The sequence below is a fragment of the Anguilla anguilla genome, chromosome 2 (assembly GCF_013347855.1).
Source record: "Anguilla anguilla isolate fAngAng1 chromosome 2, fAngAng1.pri, whole genome shotgun sequence".
NCBI classification, from domain to species: Eukaryota; Metazoa; Chordata; class Actinopteri; order Anguilliformes; family Anguillidae; genus Anguilla; species Anguilla anguilla.
The window spans coordinates 65075498-65096012 of NC_049202.1; the positions used below are offsets into that span (position 1 = coordinate 65075498).

At 44.2% G+C, this 20515-nt stretch overlaps 1 protein-coding gene, 1 long non-coding RNA gene and 1 other non-coding gene across 5 annotated transcripts in view; 1 reads left to right on the forward strand and 2 right to left on the reverse strand.

Moving 5' to 3' along the window:
- Positions 1-7351, reverse strand: LOC118220884. 2 transcript variants are annotated; one of them, XR_004764028.1, is made up of 9 exons: positions 7312-7351; positions 5204-5291; positions 4834-4941; positions 3933-4681; positions 3278-3367; positions 2623-2760; positions 2254-2346; positions 2061-2139; positions 1-133 (listed from the first exon to the last, which is right to left on the reverse strand). It is a non-coding gene; the product is annotated as an uncharacterized LOC118220884 (long non-coding RNA). The 2 variants fall into 2 exon arrangements; XR_004764027.1 differs by having other exon boundaries at positions 3278-3371.
- On the reverse strand, positions 786-919 carry LOC118221968. Its single transcript, XR_004764232.1, has one exon. It is a non-coding gene; the product is annotated as a small nucleolar RNA SNORA54 (small nucleolar RNA).
- Positions 5916-20515, forward strand: part of LOC118220883 (synaptogyrin-1-like) — a 24724-nt gene continuing 10124 nt past the window's right edge. Inside the window, exon 1 of one of the 2 annotated variants that reach the window (XM_035405294.1) lies at positions 5916-6416. In XM_035405294.1, coding sequence (XP_035261185.1) covers positions 6318-6416 — 99 coding nt within the window. In that variant the 5' untranslated portion in view covers positions 5916-6317. The remainder of the gene's footprint in view (positions 6417-20515) is intronic. The other variant, XM_035405293.1, reaches the window with a different exon arrangement.

Here is a 20515-nt window from a genome sequence, read left to right on the forward strand (position 1 = left end):
CAATGCGATTTCATTTATTTTTATTGAACAGGTCCCTGCTGCAGGGCATGACAAATACCACACCTCCAGAAATACATGGGAGGGTCGGACTTCAAGCGGACATCTCCTTGGTGATGGCTTCCTTCAGTGGTACCTGTGAGAGGTCAGAGGCATTTGTCACACAACAGCTGTCATGCATTTTGCTCCTGTGTCCGCAGTAAAAAATTTAAAAAACCCACGAACCACATTTCCAGCACAGATTGTTCGGCAGGATTAAATTCACAGCCGATATGGAGTGAGCTCCCTCCATGAAGAGCAGTGATAAAACGATAAGGGCCATTATTTGTGCAGTGATGCATGCAAGGACATATTAGACAGGAAGCATTGCATTAGATCGTCCCATTTATAAAACTCATCTCATTTCTGGCTGCCATGCAATCACAAACCTCCACCATTCACATTTGTCATTACATATGAAACGGAAACAACTCATCTGCTTTCTGTGACATTTATCCTAAAGAAACCTCCATTAGTTACTAATACTAATTTCCCAGTCTGCCCACAACAAAGGATTTAAAAATGATTGTACTGGAGAGCCTGGATATTTACAACAGTCTGTCATTTAAAAAAAATATAAATTACAAAATTTTTTTGCACTGAATTTTGACCCCATTTCCTGAACCATTTTTGTCCCTAATTTTCCAAAAGAATGTTTAGAATATTGTTTTTCCATAAATGCTTCACGTGGCTTTTTAAAGGGTTTTGACAATCACAGAGCCGTATTTTGTCGAAGTAAGGACAGGTCAGCATGTTCCCAGAGGGTGAACAGGTCGGCAAGCACAAGACGCACCAGCTTCCCTGCCTCTCGGGGGTTTCCTGTGGCACTGGAATGGAACCCAGAATCAGACGGAAGGCTGAAAACAGGTTACGAACAGTGCAGGTCCAATGTGGCAGCGTTTAGACGGAGTGTAGCACAGTGGGTAAGGAACTGGGCTCGTAACCGAAAGGTCGCAGGTTCGATCCCCGGGTAAGGACACTGCCGTTGTACCCTTGAGCAAGGTACCTAACCGGAATTGCTTCAGTATATATCCAGCTGTATAAATGGATACAATGTAAAATGCTATGTAAAAAAAAAAGTTGTGCAAGTCGCTCTGGATAAGAGCGTCTGCTAAATGCCTGTAATGTAATGTAATGAAAGGTGATCGGTGACCGATAGCATCTAAGAGACGGCAATAACACTTTGAATGCCACTTTGAGCTACTCCAGGTCTACCTAGGAGCAGGTCAGTGCACTGGGTGGAAGGCTCAAAGGCCGGCTTAAACTTGACCTCGCCTGGCTCCAGTGAGATCTGGAACGACTCAAAATGTTCTGTGTTTTTTCCTGTTGCGTGAATTTCTGCAGCTGATTCTGTAGACTTCGTCCAAAGCAGTTGTGTAACAAGTGGTGTAGAGAGAATTGGGGGTAGGTGGGGTGTTGGGAGGGAGAAACACAAGAAAGCCTGAATGTTTTATAGAATACAATGGATTTTTAAAAACACTCAGAGAATGCTTGGAGTACAAGACAAAATTTTCCCATCATACATGGACAATCATTTTATCAAGACCCCGTGCCCTCACCAACATACTCATGTTGATAGGCCACGAAAATCCTGAGCTTTAGCAATGCACGACAGTCCTTTACTGCAAGCATGAGTCAGTCCATTACTCACCGCAGCTCTGCCACCCAAGCAACACATTACAAAGGTCACGACTGCCCCTTAGCAATCCTTTTACAGATAATGGTCACTCAATGAGGCTAAAAATAGACAGATTCCCCATTTTGATTCAAAAAAATTCTCTTTAAACTTCTCAATGCTGGACACTACTGATAAGCGAGTTCTTTACTGAACGCACTTTATGTATGAAAATTGTACAGATACTTCTAGATGTCACAACTTGCATAACGTTTCAGGATCAACAATGTTTTGAGTTTTAAGCAGGAGAAAATCCTGACCAATCCCAAATTTAATAGTCGGCCCATGTTCAATGTAGTACAGAGGGTTACATTTTCATTACCACCCCTGTTCAAGATGCAACACTCACCAAGAATGGATTATTTTTCCTCCACAATCTGGACACGAATGGTCCCAAATTCAGAGCGTCAAAGTGTCAGCAGTTGGACCTGAGGGAAATATGGTAAGAGAAAGATGCCAAGAGTATAGCTCAGTTTCGAGTGCAAGTGTACATTTAACTAGATTTCACAGGTCTCCCGTCCCTAAACAGAACTGACCATTACCTAGAACGAAGTCGGCGCTCTCTCTCTGGTCCTGACCACAGAGCCCTTCAGCATGGCAGCGATTGGTCACTTAGCCGTAGCGCACAAAGACACCTTACAGAGATCAGACACGAGATTATAGCAGTTAGTGTTAGCAGTCATGTACAAATAGCTGAAATAATGCTGACAAACCACCACTGTAATGTTGTCAATTCTAAAAATAAGTTTGTAAATTTGTCATAATTACTGTATATAGTCAGATTAAAAATGTGTAAGTTATGATTTTACAGATTGTAACAGGCTTGGTGCTCAACTGATTTATACACTGGTGAAGCCTAAAAGAGATTCTCCACATATCGTTACATTCAAACATACAAAATAGAGGTTTACCAGTTTTTGTTGTAGCAGCACTTCCATCAGAGGCCACATGGAGTCTGGGCATACCCAAACACTATAACAGGGTGGGCAATCTCCCCACCTGCATAACTGCCTTCTCATTCACTTCTTTTGGAGTACAGCTGGGGATTGCTGGTGCAGGAAGAGAACAAAAAGGTACAATTTCAACTCTCACAAACAAAACATAGGGACATTAAGGGTCACCAGTGTCTACACTGGAAAACACTGCGCTCAGAGCTCGACATTCAGCAGGGGCACTGAGCCCAATATGTCCGCCCGTCGAGGGGATCATCACTGGCAGGCAGCTAATACTTAGAGACACACGCGCGCACACACACAAGGGCGTGCACACGCACACATACACACGAACGCACACACACACACAGATACACATGAGCGCACACGCACGCATGAACACGCATGTATGCGCACCCACGCACCGCTGACTTACCACACTAGTAGCTGACTTATCTACTAGTTCAGCACAAACACTGTTAATCCAGCATTCCAAAATTCTCAACACACAACATGAAGTTACCTGCAATTGCCCTTAATATAAAATGGCATTTATGGAAGAAATTCAACAGCAAATATCCAGCCTCCTAAAAACAGAAATGAATAAATCTGAAAAGGCTTCCTCGGCACTCACTGAGGATGGGTCTGTGACCGTGTACATGCGCTGTGCATTATGCCAGGCTTCCGGCCCAGGAGGGGGTGAGATGGATGGGTCTGCAGGGGTCTTTCTAGAACGCAATTCATAAGAAATGACATCAGGACAAAAGGTAATCAAAACAACTCACTGTATGGAAGCAGGAAACGATTGTATACATTGAAAGCATTGGGTACCAATAGATTCCTACAAAAGAAAACGCGTATCCTGCAGTCACGAAAGAGCCGCAAAACACTAAGGAAATAATGAAAGTAGACTAAAAGTTTTTAAGTGTGGCTTATTTCTGCTCCACATGGCAAGAGCCAGCAGACCAGCTAGAAGCTGCCCTTCATCAAGGAATCGGGAAAATCGATAATACGATTTAAAAGCCTAGCTAAAGGACAGAGGTAAACAATTAGCAATACGAATTGCTTTGCTTCCAGAATATCAGTCGCTATCTAGATCATGGAAATCGTTATGGCGGTCCGCATCGTGTTCAACCAACCCATTTCACTACACGTGTTAAATTGTATTTAACGAAGAAATAAATACAACCACAGCTGCCGACATGGTTCCGGATGCAGTCCCGACAATTAGTGCCATGCGAAATCTATGCTTTGCATTTGCAATAATAAAACAATAAACTTCTACGTACCACAGTCACTCATCAGGCGTGGTCCGGCACAACTTGAAAAGGAAGTTGTCCGATGTTACCGGTTTATTATATAATCTACGTGAGGACGCAACGTCATTGCGTAATCAACGTAAATGTAGCCAATGGTTTGTGCAAATGTCCTTGACTGCTTTCACAGAAATTATCAGAAAGTCTGATGCTCCTCTTGCGTCTATTTAGTGTTTCCTAACACCACAAACAAGACTTCAAACACCTTTATTATAACATTGACTTGATGATTCCCTCTCTGAAAGTGTTTTGGTCTTGGGACAAATAGTATGTGCTGTTTTTGGACAGGATTGGATTTAATGAATAAAGTTAGGATCGAAACTTAGCCAGAGATTAATATTGATCTGGACGTGATGTTACGTGGATGCATTACCATCTCATGATGTTCTAAATGTTTAACCTAAAAACAATGTGTTGACAGAGTAGTATATTCTAGGGCGTCTAAAATCCAAATTCACTTTCAGAGTGTGGAGCAAAATCCTAGGTGGCACCAAAGTGCTGTTTTTGAGAGTTTTATTTATTTTATTTTTTTTGTCTTTTTGCTCTCTCTGGTAGGAGAAGGAGTCTGATGAATGCACCCAAGTATGCATTATAACAGAATTAGCTCAGAATTGGTTGAAATGTGTCCTCTAAATAATGGAAGCTATAAACCAGGACTATTTAACTATTCTCCAGGGCCTAATGCAGTCCACTGTAGATATCCTTTTGTCTCCTGGATTTTTCTAGAAAAAAAATAGAATATATCAACAAAAGAAAATTACTTTCCAGATCTGCATTTACACTGTCAGCATACATATAGTGACAATATAATAAGTAAAAGCTTTCGCATATTTAAGAAGACATCATCTACTTTGATTAGTCTCTTATACATTACTTTCATGCTCAACTTATCATCGTCCTGGAATGGGCTGGCACCCTGTCCAGGGATTGTTTCTGCCCTGAGCCCAATGCATGCTGGGATAGGCTCCAGCACCTCATGACCCTGAAATGTGCAAGCGGGTGTAGTTAATGGATGGATGGATGGATGGAATTTCCCATTGTTACAATGGTATAGGTTGCACTTGTAGTCAGCGAGTGAAGTATCGTAATCAAATATATCTGATGCTTTTGCCTGAGATGGATTTTAATGGAATTTAGATCCATGTCTATATTTATACACACAGGTAATATCATTAACTATATACAGAGTCAAATATGTTGCCAAAAGCACATTTATGAAACAACAACAATAATGATACTACTACCACTACATTGGCAGCCTGTCCAGGGTGTATTCCTTCCTCTCGCCCAATGCATGCTGGTATATGTTACAGCACCCCCGCCAGACCCTGCCTAGGATAAGCAGGTATAAATAATGTATAGATGGATGGATGAATATGAATAATAATAATCATAATAATAATAATAATAATAATAATGCAAGTTAAAAGTAGCGCTGGTAGCCCGGACAGTAGGTAGTCCCAACAACCTGATCTATCTATCTAAATCTAAATGATCAGGACTCCTGTCAGTTTATCAAGCAAAGCACAAGGAAAAAAAATATACAAATATGCAAAAAACACTCCAAACAGCCAAACAAACAAAGCACGGCCTACCCTTGCTCTCAGGACGCAAACAAAGAAATAAAATAGTGGCAGGAGCATGTAAACCAGCAAGGGCAAGACTCATTTTGTCTAGCAGCTACTATTGTGTCTTTTCAAATCTGGGCTTGTACACCCTGAATTACGCACAAATAATGTGGTTCACCAACAGCTATTGTTTATTTTTTCATGTAGTCTAGCTTATCCTCTCGCCCTATTGTCATAAATGGTTAATGCATCGCACATACTGGAAAAAAATATTTGTTTCGAGTGATATACGGCCAATCTGCGAGCTCGTAACCACTGTGTTGTAGGTTCTGCGAAACAAACTCGATTGCCAACGCTACTCTAGATTTTTTTTGTCGGGAGTGCGCGTTATGGCTTGCCAGCATGAGGCGCGCTCTCATGCATACTAGAATGCGTAGGTTTCTCTTTCATTGCTTCTCTTCTCCACCCCTACAACAACGCATGGACGCAAGCCTGACAGAGGCAGAGAGAGAGATAGAGCGAGCCAGCGAGCGAGCGAGCGAGCGAGAGAGAGAGAGAGAGAGAGAGAGAGAGAGAGCACTATCACAACCAAGTGTAACTGTTTGCCAGCAACGGACAGAAGGCTGAGATTGAGAGAAAGTGAGGGTCGAGGAGAGCAAGAACAGAAGGACACATAAATAATATTGCATTCCAGTGGCCAGTCAGGGGTCAGTTTTTCATCACACCCGTTATTTGAAGCTGTATTTCGCCCCGAAGAGAAGCAGAAGGTGGAAACGCAACCTGTCTGAAGATGGAAGGGATGGCATACGGAGCGGGGAAGGCTGGGGGAGCCTTCGATCCCGTGACGTTCTTCCAGCAGCCCCACACTATTCTTCGAATCGTGTCTTGGGTAAGTTGCTCCGATTTTACGAGTTTTATTTGATAAATAAGGTCTCGGAGATGGCCTGCTGTGGTTTGCACTCTCCCCATCTCCCCCCATCACCAACCAACCCTCCTAACGCATCATCTGTGTGTGCGCTGTAGCCTACGGAATCACAACCACTGGCACTGTAGGCTACAATTGCAGGTAAATATGTAACATACCGTAGCTGGTACGGAGCGCAATTTCCGGGGAATATAAATATAGCCTAATTGGCGTGTGTGAATAGACAGCAGGTGTTTTTTTTAGCACTCAGGAATAGACCGCGCCGAGCGTCCCATTTCAGTTAGCCTATGTCACAGGTTTGTCTGTAGCCTATGTGCCAAAGAATACGATTTTAAAAAATGTGATTTTATGATTTGTGCGAGAGATACCGGCCAATCTGCCCGCCATTTGCGCCGTATAGGTTCGAGAAAAAATGTTTATTAGGGACTGTGCCCACTCTGTGCAATTGGTATAGAGAGGATAAGTCACCCAGTACAGGTTAGCATCGGTCCTGCAACGGGACGACAGGGCTCTGTCATTATGTTTGTTTTGTACAATGCTGTGTTAAAATGAACTGTAGGCTATGTTCGATTATGAGTGTGGAACACAAGCGACAAACCCATGTGCTCAGATGGGCATGTGATTAGTTTGAAAGGTGAAATAAATAAGCGAAAAACGCATCGGTTTCTATGAATTTAACCGCATAAGAACAAATTTAAGGGATGTTTTAAAACTAGCAGCCTACGCTACCTCGCGTTTCCTCTCTAGTCTATTCGTGAGATGTCAAGGTTAAATCTGGTTCAGTCAAATATTTCCGCGTCAACGTTGTTACCAAAGGCATGTATTATTCGTATTGTTATGCTAGCTGTCATCTCCGTACGTTTTCAGCTGCAGACGAGGCGGCCTCCGTAGCTTCTGTGCGTGGCAAATGAGTGCCTTTATGTTTGAGGGGTCCGGCAATGTGTGCTGACACAGGCCGTAATAACTGCCTCCACAGAATACCTCGGCTTTTGAGCATCATCAGGATAGAGCAAAAATAGTATTCACTCTCACACAATTGCCAAAAAAAGAGAACAGTAATAGGCCTAGTAGTTGTGTTTTCAAATTATTATTATAATAATAATAATTATTATTATTATTATTATTATTATTATTATTATTATTATTATTAATATTAATATTAATAATAATACTATTTTTGTCACTCACTGCTAATCTTGCTACTACTACTAATACTACCACTACTAATAGCAATGATAATAATACTACCAGTACTACTACTACTAATAATAATAATAATCATAATAATAATAATAATAACAACAACAACAACAATTAAGCTAATTTATCACATTTGTAATGTAAATGTACATTTTCATGTGTGAGTGAGCCCTTTTTCAAGAGCAACATCACACAGTCCTCTGTGCACACATGTTGGCTGCGGTGCATTGGTCACCGTAACTCTACACAGCAGTTTTAATGATGTTTGAATGTGACTTTGGGCTATGTGATTTTTTTTCGTTTGCAAATCGGCCTGTACCCTTGACCTATAACATAACCAGCCTTTCTTTCACATCATCAGTGTATTTAATCTGTTTATAGAGTAGTTGATTGGAAGGAATGGCATAACGTTGCTGGATACATTACTCTGATTGCATTTAGTTCTGTGGCTCATCTCACTTAAACACTTTACTGGCATCTCTGGCAGGAAACAGTTCCCACTGGCAGTGGGAATATCTTCTGAGTTCTCTGGTGATGTATCTGGTTAGATAAAAGTACAATAAAAATAAAATAAGATGTATGTGGCCATGAAAGTGTTGTCTGTCCCACCGAGAAACCGTTGTTTTTATTAATAACTTGCCTTATGATATTTGTTGTGTAACTTCAAGTCAACTACCTTATTTGAGCTATTATAAGGTAACACCCTGATTCAGTCATCAATATTTCTATATTTAGTCCAGTTTCCTACCCACGTTCATACTGTAACCAACAGCAACACGAGTCCATTGTTAGAAAGGTAATGTACTAACAATAGGCTTTGTCAGACAATTACAGGCATGGTACTGTTTTACTCAGCACAGCTCACATCGCTGCTTCACCCTTATCCCATATTACCTTCACCCATTTCAAGTTGTGTCTCGTATTGTTTTTCATGAATTTCCCATCTTATAATCACCTCACTGACTCTGGAGATTGTGTAAGTATTGAGTGTTATCATAGCGGAAGTGACACTGTGGTTTTGTTGACTAAAACGATGCATGCTATGTTTGCCGTTACCGCCCTCTGTTCCGGAATCTGGTTTATGACAAAAGCAAAAAGTTTTGAAGTTGTGTGTGGGAGAGTGAGTGACCGCCTGGAGCGCCCCCTATGGGCCTCTGCACGGCTCTAACCATGTCAAACAGCACGAGGCTCGTGAGCACAAGCTGCGCCACGCCCACGCGGACACACCCCCGCAGGGGGATCACAGCGGGGCGTGTCACGCTGGCTGGGTGCACGGGAGACGAGGAAGTGATACTCACAGCTGTGGAGCTCGGGCAATGGGCTGTGGGGAGGCTGGCAGCTGACATCATTAGCAGGATGCCCCCCCTTCCCCCCTCCTCCCCCAGAGGTCCCTCTCTGGTTTCTGTTCCACTGCAGATAACAATTTTTAGGCGAAGACGGAAGATCAAATCCAAAGTCAGATCACAGGTGCAGGCTAAAATAAATGGTTATACTGTATATATACTGTATAAACAAGTCATGTAGCTACATACACACTGGTAGTACAGTAGTGCGTTGTTTATATTTGCAATGCAATGGTATTAGTGAGTACAAGGTTTTTGTCAAATTACCTGTCTCTCTGTATTGTCTGTGTGCTATTAACCAAGGATGTGCTGCTTCACCCATTTTTGCCTTAAAGAAGCCATTTTAACCAATTACCCCAAGTACCTCCAATTGTGCACTTCTAGTGATTCTATGGAATGCCTACCATTGATCAGTGTTAGTCTAAAAATGAGTGATTGGCAATTATCATTCTATCTGTGTTGGAATTACAATCATGTAGGCCTCACGAAAAAGGCCTTTCATAGGCCTATATTATTCGCCTGTAGGATGAAACGCGCCTTTGAATCTTTGTACAGTTCTAGTGCCGTTAGTTCCCTGTCTTCTGTCACCCTCGGTGTATCTTGAGGGATAACCTTTTGAGCGGAGGAAAGAGCAACTGTGACACATCAGTGGGCGTGTATGCGTGTTCCATTAATGGTTTTCCATGTCTGACCATATTTCTAAATGTCTGTCAGAGACTTAGAGTCCTGCTGTTCATTCCCCAAAACCTTCTGTGCGTTTCAGGTGCTCTGACTGTGCTTTTCCTGGATGGGTAATTGGTTCGCTGCTGTCAGTATTGTGTATCTGTCATGCATCACAATAGTGCCTTGTGTGGCAGTTTGCGGTGTGGGTCCATCATGATCGTAAGTTAGGGGAAAGGCCCATATTACAACCGAGGACCTTTGGAAAGTGTGCAGTAGTAGTAAAGACTGGATAAAAGTTTAATCTGGTATTTGCACAATTAGGCAGCTCCTGTGAGATGAGAATCCACATGAGAAGCAGAACCTCTTCAGTTAGAGTGCAAATGAAAGGGAATGACAAGTAGGTTTGTTTGTGTGTGTGCGTGTGTGCACGCATGTGTGTGTGTGCGTGTGTGTGTGTGCATGCGTGTGTGTGTGTGTGTGTATTTGTGCATGTGTTTATGTGCACGCATGTGTGTGTACTTGTGTGTGTGTGTGCGGGCGTGTGTGTGTTTGTGCATGTGTGTGTGCGGGTGTGTGTGTGACAATGGTTTAAAGTGCAGCTAGACTGACCGTGGCAGTGATCCACACTGATCCACACTTTGGATCTCTTTCTGTCTCTTTCTCCTGTCTTGCCTCCGTGAGCAGTGACTTGTTTGATCTCCGATGTGTGGTGCTCGTCTGAGAGTCTGCCTGTGCGCCAGCGGCCTGTTGGCATGGAAAATCCCAATCTATGCACTAATAACATTGCAGGATCACGCAGGCAGCATAACGAGAGCTAATAAGAGGCACTGCCGGCTGAGTTGTTATTTCAAACTCGATTCATCAGGCGAAAGCCAGTGGCTTGAGTGAAAACTGAGGAAGATTCAAGAAGAAATTAAGGTATAAAACTAACAAAATATTTATAAGTGTTTCAACGTATAAATGTATTTGTTGGTCCTCATCTTTACTAGTGTTGGAGATGACTGTTTATTTATGTATGTATGAATGTTTTATTACGCAATATAACATGCCAATTAAAAATAATTTACGGCCTCATCGTCACAGCGCTGGTTCTCATACAAATCCCAGAAGTATCATACATACCCCATAATGCATTTTGCTGTCTCACTATCTTTCTAGATTGAACAGCCTCACTCTGCATGCTGGGTACTGGAGGCAGAGAGGAGTATTTGAAGGCATCACTGGCCATTTTTGCTGAAATGATACAAATTAATGCCATCTCTGCAATAGTAGAAGTGGCTTAATTGGTCTAAGGCAGCCAGACTTTGAGGGCTCACATTAGGATCGTTAAAATGTTGTCTGAAATCAAAGAGCCATTGCTTTGCTAATTCATAGTGGCATTCTTGCATTAGAACAGGTCAAAACTGAGCCATCAGAGGAGCCATTTTGTCTGCCCCCGAAATGGTTCTGTGCACTCTAGCTGGATAAAGGCTTAATTATGAACTAAAACACAGCTTTAACACACGCTTGTTGTTTTGTGGTTTATTGTTTCTGTAGGATTTGCATGTTTCCAGTCGCTGATGCTTTTAGACGTGGTTCACGCAAGCCGTGAGAGCCGTCAAGGAATAGGTGTTTGATTTGAGTGCTTTTCAACTGTCCTGAATACCACTGTCTTTATTCCCCATCCTTTTCATTACATTACATTACATTACAGGCATTTAGCAGACGCTCTTATCCAGAGCGACGTACAACAAGTGCATGAGTTCAAAGTGCAGAGGTGCAGAAAAACACACTAGAGTGAAGTGAAGATCGTAGTGCCAGAAGTGACCACATAGATCAGGACTCCAACCCTGTAGGGTAACCTGTTGAGCAAATAAGCAAAACAATCCTGCCAAGTACAAAACTAGCACTGAGATCACATTTTCACTCTTTCCCCAACATTGTGGGCGCTCTATCAAACCTATGCGCCTGTTCCACCTCTAGAAAATCCTCCGTCAGTTTTGGAGAAGTGCACAGATGCACCCAAAGACCCACTGAATGGCGAGTAGCCAGGCTTCACTTCTTGCCCCTCTATCAGCTCAGCTGCGCAGTCCTCATGCTGGACATCAGCTTAGGCAGCTGCTGCAGTCAGCCTACAGATGTCTGAAAAAAATAATAAATGTCTGAGTTTTCTTCAGTTCGGCATTATCCACATTGTTGCGTGCAGGTCCTGTACTCTTTCTGCAGAAATAAATCCTATTTCTTATATGATACACCTCGTCGTGCCTGGTTATTCAATGGAGAGAATTTTCTCTGCCCATCAAAGGTAGAAGTTTGTAAAATATCAAAGGTGCGAAACTGTAAAGAGCTGATATGTAAATAGTTGTATTATTTACGGAGAAACACTACAATACACTTAATATAGATATACAGCCTGCTATCGTATGCTTAACGTATTGGTTGCCGTTATTTATACAATCCAGTTGCCAGTATGTTACTGTGAAATTTACATCTTTTTTTATAGTGAGGAGAATACCCTGTGATTTAAATGCTCATACGCTCCCTCACCACTGTTCCAGCTCAATAGCCCAGAGTAGGACTGTGTAAGTAAAACTGAACGAGTACCAGTTGAGTTTGCTTTCCGGCTGGGCCTGCCTGATTGAGATATAGCCCTCTGTAATTGTTGGCCTGTCTGTAGCCTGTTGTATTCTGGTCTTTATTAGGTACAGTTTTGTATTTATTTAGCTTATTTATGAACATTTCAATCTTTACAACTGGGCTTTTTTTTGACTGGGCGCATTTTTAGAATGAACTAAATGTGTGGCATGGAAATTTATTCTGTGAGTGAATGTGTGTTTGTGAGTGCTTTCAGTCTTGTGACTCAGGGAATCTGATGGTCACTGCTCTTTCTCTCTCACTCTTTCTCCCTCTTTCTCTCTCAGTACAAGGTCACAGAGATTTAAACTGAAAAATTGTCGGGGGAGAGATGCAGGAAAAGAATGGACTGAATGAGAGAAAGAGAGAGGAAAGTGAACCATTTTCTTTCTAGTAGCTTCCCTTTCTGAGTGTTCTATGTACACAGTAAATATATTGGTGTTGAAGTGCATGCGGTTCCTACTGAACTCATATAAACCCTGTCAGAGTTGAATTAGCATGGAGCATTTTACTGTGGGTCAGTTGAGGAAGAGTAATCGGGCATGCACCCGTGAGGAATGTCTTCATGCCTCTTTGCTATTTTATTATTTTATCTTCAAAATGGCAGTTAAGTGAGGTATACTGACACAAGTGAATTTTTTTCTGATTGGTAAGTAAATTGGTCACGCACACACGTGAACTGTTCACACTGCCAGAACAGTCTTGTGCATATCCCCACATGTAGACCCACAAAAAAACTCTCACATAAATTTTAAAAAGCGCAATGGAAAAAGAAGCTTAGGTTTTTTTCAAGGCTGATTGGAGGCAACACGAGAGTAATTTTGAAGGGTCATTTTGCTCAGAGGTGAAGGCTGTTGGGCCCCTGCCTATTTGCGGTCCCCGTCGCTGCGTCAGGGCCAGTGTGTGTTCAGCGTGTGGGCGCCTGGTGCGTGGCCACCAGCCTGTACATCGCACTGATCTGCTGAGCAAACACTGGGTCCCTGCTGCAGCATGTTGCATGCTGGGATACGCAGTGCTCCGGGGCTTGGGTGTGTGTGCCGGGCTGTCTGTTACTACAATGCACACAGTCAGCAGTGGGCCGGGATGATGTGAGTCTGGTGTCTCGGTGCTAGAATGCTTCTCTGGTGTGTGCGCGAGTTTGTCTTGGAGAGAAAGCACTGTGCCAAACTGTAGAACAACCTAGACCAGGGCTCTCTGCTAGTTTTTTCAGATTTCCATTCCATCAACAACCAATTAGGCCTTGGAAACAAGAATTCTTTAGCCAATCTGTGACTTAAATTAAGCACTGAAGTGCTGGTGCGATTCCTACTGTGCAATCCCTGCTGCCCAGACCCTAACACACTGGCACAGGCTATGTTCAGTGGGGGACTATTAGTCATCCTGTGGACAGTAACCATGTCAAGGTGACTGACTTCAGTGGTTTCAGCAGCAGCGCTGCAGTAGAACAGTAGAGTGCTGCGGGCCTGCGGTGTGTCGGCTAACTTGGCACGTTAGCGCGCGAGGATACGGCCGTGCGTTAGCTGGTCGAGCGTTAGCACTGTGCGCTGTGTGCGAGCCCTGCTGAGCTGTCTGCAGTGTGGAGCTGAACTCTTTGAAGTGTGGAGCTGTCTGGGTCTCTACAAGCTGGGACAATGTGCTCTGAATTTTAGTTTTACGTACATATGTTAGCATGTGTTTGTGTGTGTGTGTGTGTGTGTGTGTGTGTGTGCATGTTTGTGCGTGCGGGTGTGTCCGTACATGTGTGTGCATGCGTGCGTGTGCGTGTGTGTGCATGTGCGTGCGTGTTTGTGTGTGTGTGTGTGTGCATGCATGCGTTGATGCGTGTGCATGCATGTTCATATCTAGGCTGGCTTGGCCTGTTGGCCTGACTGCATATAGTATGGTGTGTGTGGAATACCTCTTTCTCCTGCCAGACCCCAGCTGGGCTCGGCTGGCAGGGCTTGTGTGGTTTACATTGCAGTACCCGGTCTTTAATATGGCACGCAATTTTGAACAGGAGGAGAGATGCTTGACTTGGTAGGCACCTTACCAGAAAATAAGGTTTATTGAGCTATAAAGCTTTCATTTAGCAAAAACTGCTTAGCTAGGTAGCTGTGTAGCACGAGAAAATGTTGCTATGGTCGTATTTTGTATTAATGGCCGCTTAGCTGTAAAGCGTGTGGCCGTGGTTATTGATAAGCTATCACACTTGTACAATATATTGAAGACAGAAAGAATAGATGTTTGACAAATTTTGCAAATTCATTTGGATGCGCAATCTTTGGACAGCTAAATCATTTGTTATAGTTCACACATGACTGACCGAATCTTGAACATCACCTCATAATTCATAGAGCCTGCTCGGGGGCTGTTTTTTAAGGAGGTCGGCTGTAGCTTGGTCCTGGTGCTGAGTCTACCTGGATCAGCGAGCCTGACTGTACTAGCTTTACTGCACTGATCAGGGGCCGAAAAGCTTTAGACTGACTGCACACCACCAGGGGCAACAGAATCAAACCAGGTGTCCCCTGTAAGCCAAAGGCTGCTGTTGCCCAGTCATGTAGTAGAGGCAGAGAGCCTCTGGATATTCATGTCCAGGTGTAACACATTGCTCGATACTCTGTAGTCTGTAGGAAAATGGGGAGCCTAGAATGGCCTTTTCTTATCTTTATTCTGATGTTCCTGTGGTCTTACGACTGCCCCTATATACACATCGTCACATGACCCCAAGCCTCAGTCTACAGGCCACGCCCCCATGCCTGCCATATCACTCTGGGTCAAAACCTGCAAACCCCACCCCCTCATATCCAAAACTACATTGCCGAGGAGTCTCTTATATAGATCCCCCACCCCACCTCTTATCCAGCTTCACCACTCTGAGCCCCAACAGGCCACCTCCTCATTCCCAACACCTGACCCTGGGCCAAAACCTCAGACCACCAGGCCAGCTTTGTGCTTTCTCACTTAGACACAGGCTTCCTCACCAGCCTGTCAGCCATTACTGCTCAGCTGCTCTGGGCCTCTCTCCACATTCACCAGCAAACAAGGGGTTGGCTCCTGCCCCTTGTCAATCAATCTCCCCAGCTCTGACCTCCCATCTGTCATCAGCACAGTGGGGGTGGGTTTGCCACCTGACAATGCCTCGCTACAGTCTGACTTCCTCTGCTTGTAGTCCACATTAAAGACGGGCACGGAACTCGCCTGTACTGGGGCCGATGCTGCCGGTAAGACTCCGCGGTGGCGGCTTCAAAGCTATGCTGACATGGAGGAGCCTTTTTCCGGAGATTTCCGGAGCAGGACCCCAGCAGAGTGACAGAAGAGAGGACACACTGATACTCCACAGAATCGGCATGATGACACTGATATGTCTTAACTGTTGTGCCATTGTCACACTGGACACAATGCTCCCTTTGTGAGTCTGTCTCACTAAATCAGGCTGTCTCTGTCTCAGGGCAGTCTGACCATGACACTAGTATACTAATTCCACGCAACAAAATGTTCAATGTTAAATAAACTCTGTAGATGTTACTCTGATAGAGTACATTCTATAATACTGGTACCCATTTAAACTGGGATGTTAGAGTTGGATTTACACTGTACATTTCTCTGTGGTATCTGACTGTCAGGAAGTGTGCAGTCCAGGAATGTTTCAGTCCCGTGCTGATTGCCTCATTGCGTCCTGACACCTTGCCCCCTTCTACCCCACTCCCTCAATACCACACATGCACACGCACACTCACACATACGCGCACACACATGCATGCAGTCCCCCAACCAAGCTTAATATGGAGCGTAAAATTAGCTTTCTGATGGTCACAAGATGGTGTCCCCCACGTGGTGTCCGTCACAATGCCTGCTTTCAACAGGACTCGTGGCCTTGTGATGCAGGCAGAGAGGAGAGTTAGGCTGATGAGTAGCAGACTTGTAGACAGAGCTGGCCTGAGAAGCCAATATCATGAGAGCATCAGAATTAGCAACATGGCTGTTGGTTTTCGCGGTTAAATTCTCTCTGAATTAAGCACGCAATCACAACTATATACTATTTGAGCTCGGCCACACATTAAGCCCATTACATCACATGCCTTTATAAGCTTTTTATCCCCGGATTTGCAGTACGGTGGAACCCATTTGGACAGTTTATGAATTTTGAGCAGAGCAATTTGTCTCAAATAGCTGGGCTCCAGGCTTCATCTGCCCGTGTCCCTCCTTGTTTGAACTCAAAGCCCATTTTCCTTTAGGGCAAAAAAAATTAGAGAATGCACCGCACGCTAAGACGCCGGCGCAGAATCCTCGCTAACAACCTGCTCGTTCAGTCTAATCTAATGGCCTCCGGGTGTCAGGGATATCTTTTATTTGTCTTTTATGTCCTCCGTCTTAGATGCGACCTGAATATTATTGCGGTTTAATAGTTCATCTGAAACAAAAAAGCAATCTTCTGCGCTCCTACATAATTGTCATGCTAAAGGTGCTCATCACTAGTGCAGGCTGCAGGGTCCCTGTACTCACAAGCCTGGGCCTTGTATATGTCATTCGCTGCCAATGTGTGGGCGTCTTAGCAACAGCAGGGCGCAAGTGCCTTTATTTTGGCACAGATCGGTTGGGTTCAAGCCCACCAGGGTTCCTTGGGTTACCACCGTAAGGTCCACCCAGCAACATGTCCGGATGCCACAGGCTATCAGTCCTCCTGAGTGAAAGATGATCCTCTCTTCTGATTGGCTGCCATTCTCTCCAGTGTGGCATCTGTGATTCACAGTTGTTCTGAAGGGCATGTCTGGCAGAAAGAAACAGAATCCTTTCTGTGCAGGGAGTGAACAGCTTGGTAATCGAATCTGATTGGCCATGTGACATGAGATAGCATCCCATGTGCAACTGAACGACCAAAAAAAGCTTCCTTTTTTTTCTGTCCCCCAATCAAGTCGGTCCTTGAATCGTGGTGATAAAGCGGTTATTATTCCGTTTGGGTTCTCTGTGTGGCAGGGAAGAGGAAATGCATTCAGCAGAGCAGCTACAAAACCCAACGATCAAGCTCTGTGTCTGCTGCACAGATTGTGAGAGAGAGAGAGAGAGAGAGAGAGATAGGGAGAGAGACAAAACAAATAAGAGGTTGATCATCATCATCATTACTTCTTCATCACCATACTCATCAACATTATGTTCAATAATGAACAACATTGCCTCTTCATGAACACCATCATTATCCACTTTGTCATTTCATCGACCATCCTCTTCCTTCTGTCTCAAACCACTCTGCACAGGGTAGAGCAAAGGAGGGACAGAACAGAGAGTATGAGGATGAGCTCTACAGTGCAGTGGCTGAAGTGAAGCTGCCAATCGTACATCACATCAGGGGAGAGTCTGACAGACCTCTTAAAAGTAGAATCGAACCGCATGTGAAGACCACCAGTGGAAAACATTACTCAGGTTTCTTGGAGGTATGAAAACTAGCTTGTATGTGGAAGACCTGGCATGAGTTGTACTTCAGTTTGTAATTTGTTCAGCATGGCATTGTATTTGCTTGGATTTCTGTCAGATACTAAATGATTTGCATTTGTATGAATTTGCGATTCTGACTCCTGAAATCTATTGTAGACTGATGACAGGTTTAAGATTTTTTTCCCCCATATTTTTTATTCCATCCTCTTTGGCTAAAGCTAAAACCCCCTTCTAGATTTTACTGAGAAGTCTATGGTGTCCTATTGGTTCATGAATCACAAAGTTAATCATTTAGAGCAGGGGTCCTCAATCTTATCCAGAAAGGGCCGGTGTGGGTGCAGGCTTTTGTTCCAACCAAGCAGTTACACACCTGATTCTGCTAATCAAACACTAGAGTCTTCTTTGCAAAGGATCTTGATTAGTAGAATCAGGTGTGTAACTGCTTGGTTGGAACAAAAGCCTGCACCCACACCGGCCCTTTCTGGATAAGATTGAGGACCCCTGATTTAGAGGAAGGGTTTCCAGTCTTATCCGAAAAGGGCCAGTGTGGGTCCAGGTCTTTGTTGTAGCCCGGCACTACGACACCTGATTCGGCGAAATAACTAATCATGGTTTTCAGCTAAGACCTTCATAAGTAGCATCAGGTGTCTGATTGCTGCAACCCAGACCAGCCGTTTCGGAATAAGACCGGACACCCACGGTCTGGAGGCCCTACAGAGAGAATGTGGGGCCCAGGGGGCTGCAGCTCAGCAACGTGGGTAAATAACGCGGTGTGAGTTCCGCGTGGCGTGGCGCATAGAACGCTCTGGAACTGCGCTGGCGGTCAGCTGACCGCGCTGACACGCGCGCGCTGGGTGCGAAGGAGGACCGTGCTGCATTCTCTCCTCCTCGGGTCATGACTTCAGCGTTCACATCCACGTTCGAGCAGGAGCTGGAGGAGCACGCTGTTCCCCCGGGCCGCGAGATGACCGAGAGACGCCTGAAAGACGTTTTTGGCTGCGGTCCTTTTTTGACCAATCGTGGTACCCGCACTCAGCCGTTTAAAAAAAAAAAAGGGATCGAGGTGAACCGAAATGGTCACCGCAAGTTCTACGCTCGGCCATCCGCCGTTACCGCTGTTCCGTCTGGCGAGAGTATCACTTACCGTATTACGAGTCTGTTGTGAAGGATTTCCTCATTTTCCGTCTCTGACACGTTACAGAAAGAACACAGCCTTTTAGTTTTACAATGAGTTTGTAAAAGATGCGGTTGCATTATGATGTCATGTTCCGGCATATTGTGAATTGCTTGTGGAAAATTTGTGGTCAAATTCATCGTGTGTTTCTGTTTCTGTCCTCTTATGACATCAGCCTCAATCGCTGGGTTTCTCTTCCTTAGTAGTTTATACTAATAAGGAAACTACTTACTAGTCTCTGACTGTTTCAGTTTTGTCTTTAATATAAGTCATAAGCTGTAAGCGTGTTGTTCACTTTCCGAACGTTCATCAATGAGAAATTTTATGATGTGAAATCGGACAAATATCTCCAAAAAAAATGTCTGTGGTATTGACTCAAAAAGCACGAGCAGCTAGGTGAAGCTACAAGTCAAACTTGGTAGTTCCTGCTGAAAACCTGTAGGAGGAGTAGCATACAGAATGTGGACGTGGAATAAGAACATATAATAAGGAGAACCCTAAACTCGCTTTTTCAGTTAATTTACATGCCCACCCGTGGGACTATAGCTTTGTGTGTGTGTGTGTAAATGGGTGAATGAGAGGCATCAATTGTAAAGCACTTTGGATAAAAGCACTATATAAATGCAGTTCATTTACCATTACCATTTGTATCTTTGAGAAAATCTCCACATTATAAATATGAAAATAAAGCCTCTAATTGAGATCTGCTTTTTCAAACTCTTCAATTACTTATTTCTGCTGTCACAGAAAAACTGTTTCATCCATCTTAACCATTTTATCCAGGGCTGGGGGGGAAAGGGCCGCTTGTGAATTTTGTTGTCTACTGATATAGGATACTGCTTAATTAAAAATGAGATGGCTTCTGAGACCTACCACAGTGCTCCTTTCCAAGTACATGCGTTTCTGCTCTCTAAAATCCCATCTCCCGTTATCTGGGGCAGATGGAGGCACATGCCGGCTTAGCCATAAACTGGGAGGATGTGCAGTGACAGACAGTGTGCGCAGTGAAGGGCAGGGATGTCTGAGGAGAGGCATGGGGCCCAGCCAGGCTGTGGAGGAGAACCCTGGGAATGGCCAATGGGAGGAGAGGAGGCAGCGCGTCTTAATGCAGGCCCTCCTTCTGAGGGGACCTAGTGTCTGCAGGGGTGGAATGCTGAGGAACTGCCAGGAGCATTCATATTTCATGACGGTTAAATGGCGATCATGTGTGTGCGCGTGTGTCGGGTAGTGGGTCTGTGTCACAATCGCAGAGGAGGGTGGGGGTAACGGGCGATGCGTGTGTTTACATTACATTACATTACATTTATTTGGCAGACGCTTTCATCCAAAGCGACGCACAAAAAGTGCATTTCATGGTCATAGACAACTGCTAAACACAGGTTCAGTATGGTACAATACTTATTTTGTACAGCTGTTTCTAGCCAAGAACACAATTTAGTTCACACAGTGAACACTATTCAGACCTAACCTCTGCAGAGCCAACTAGGTAGAAGAATAAGCTACAGTATTAGGACAAATACAAATTACCAAAAAAGTGCTGGGATGGGGCAACATGTAACAAGTGTCATGAAAAGGGGGGGGGGGGGGGTATTTATATACAGCGTGGTGTTGCGCTCTCCCAGAGAGACATCCGGTCACACAGTCCCAGCTCCGTGTTCCAC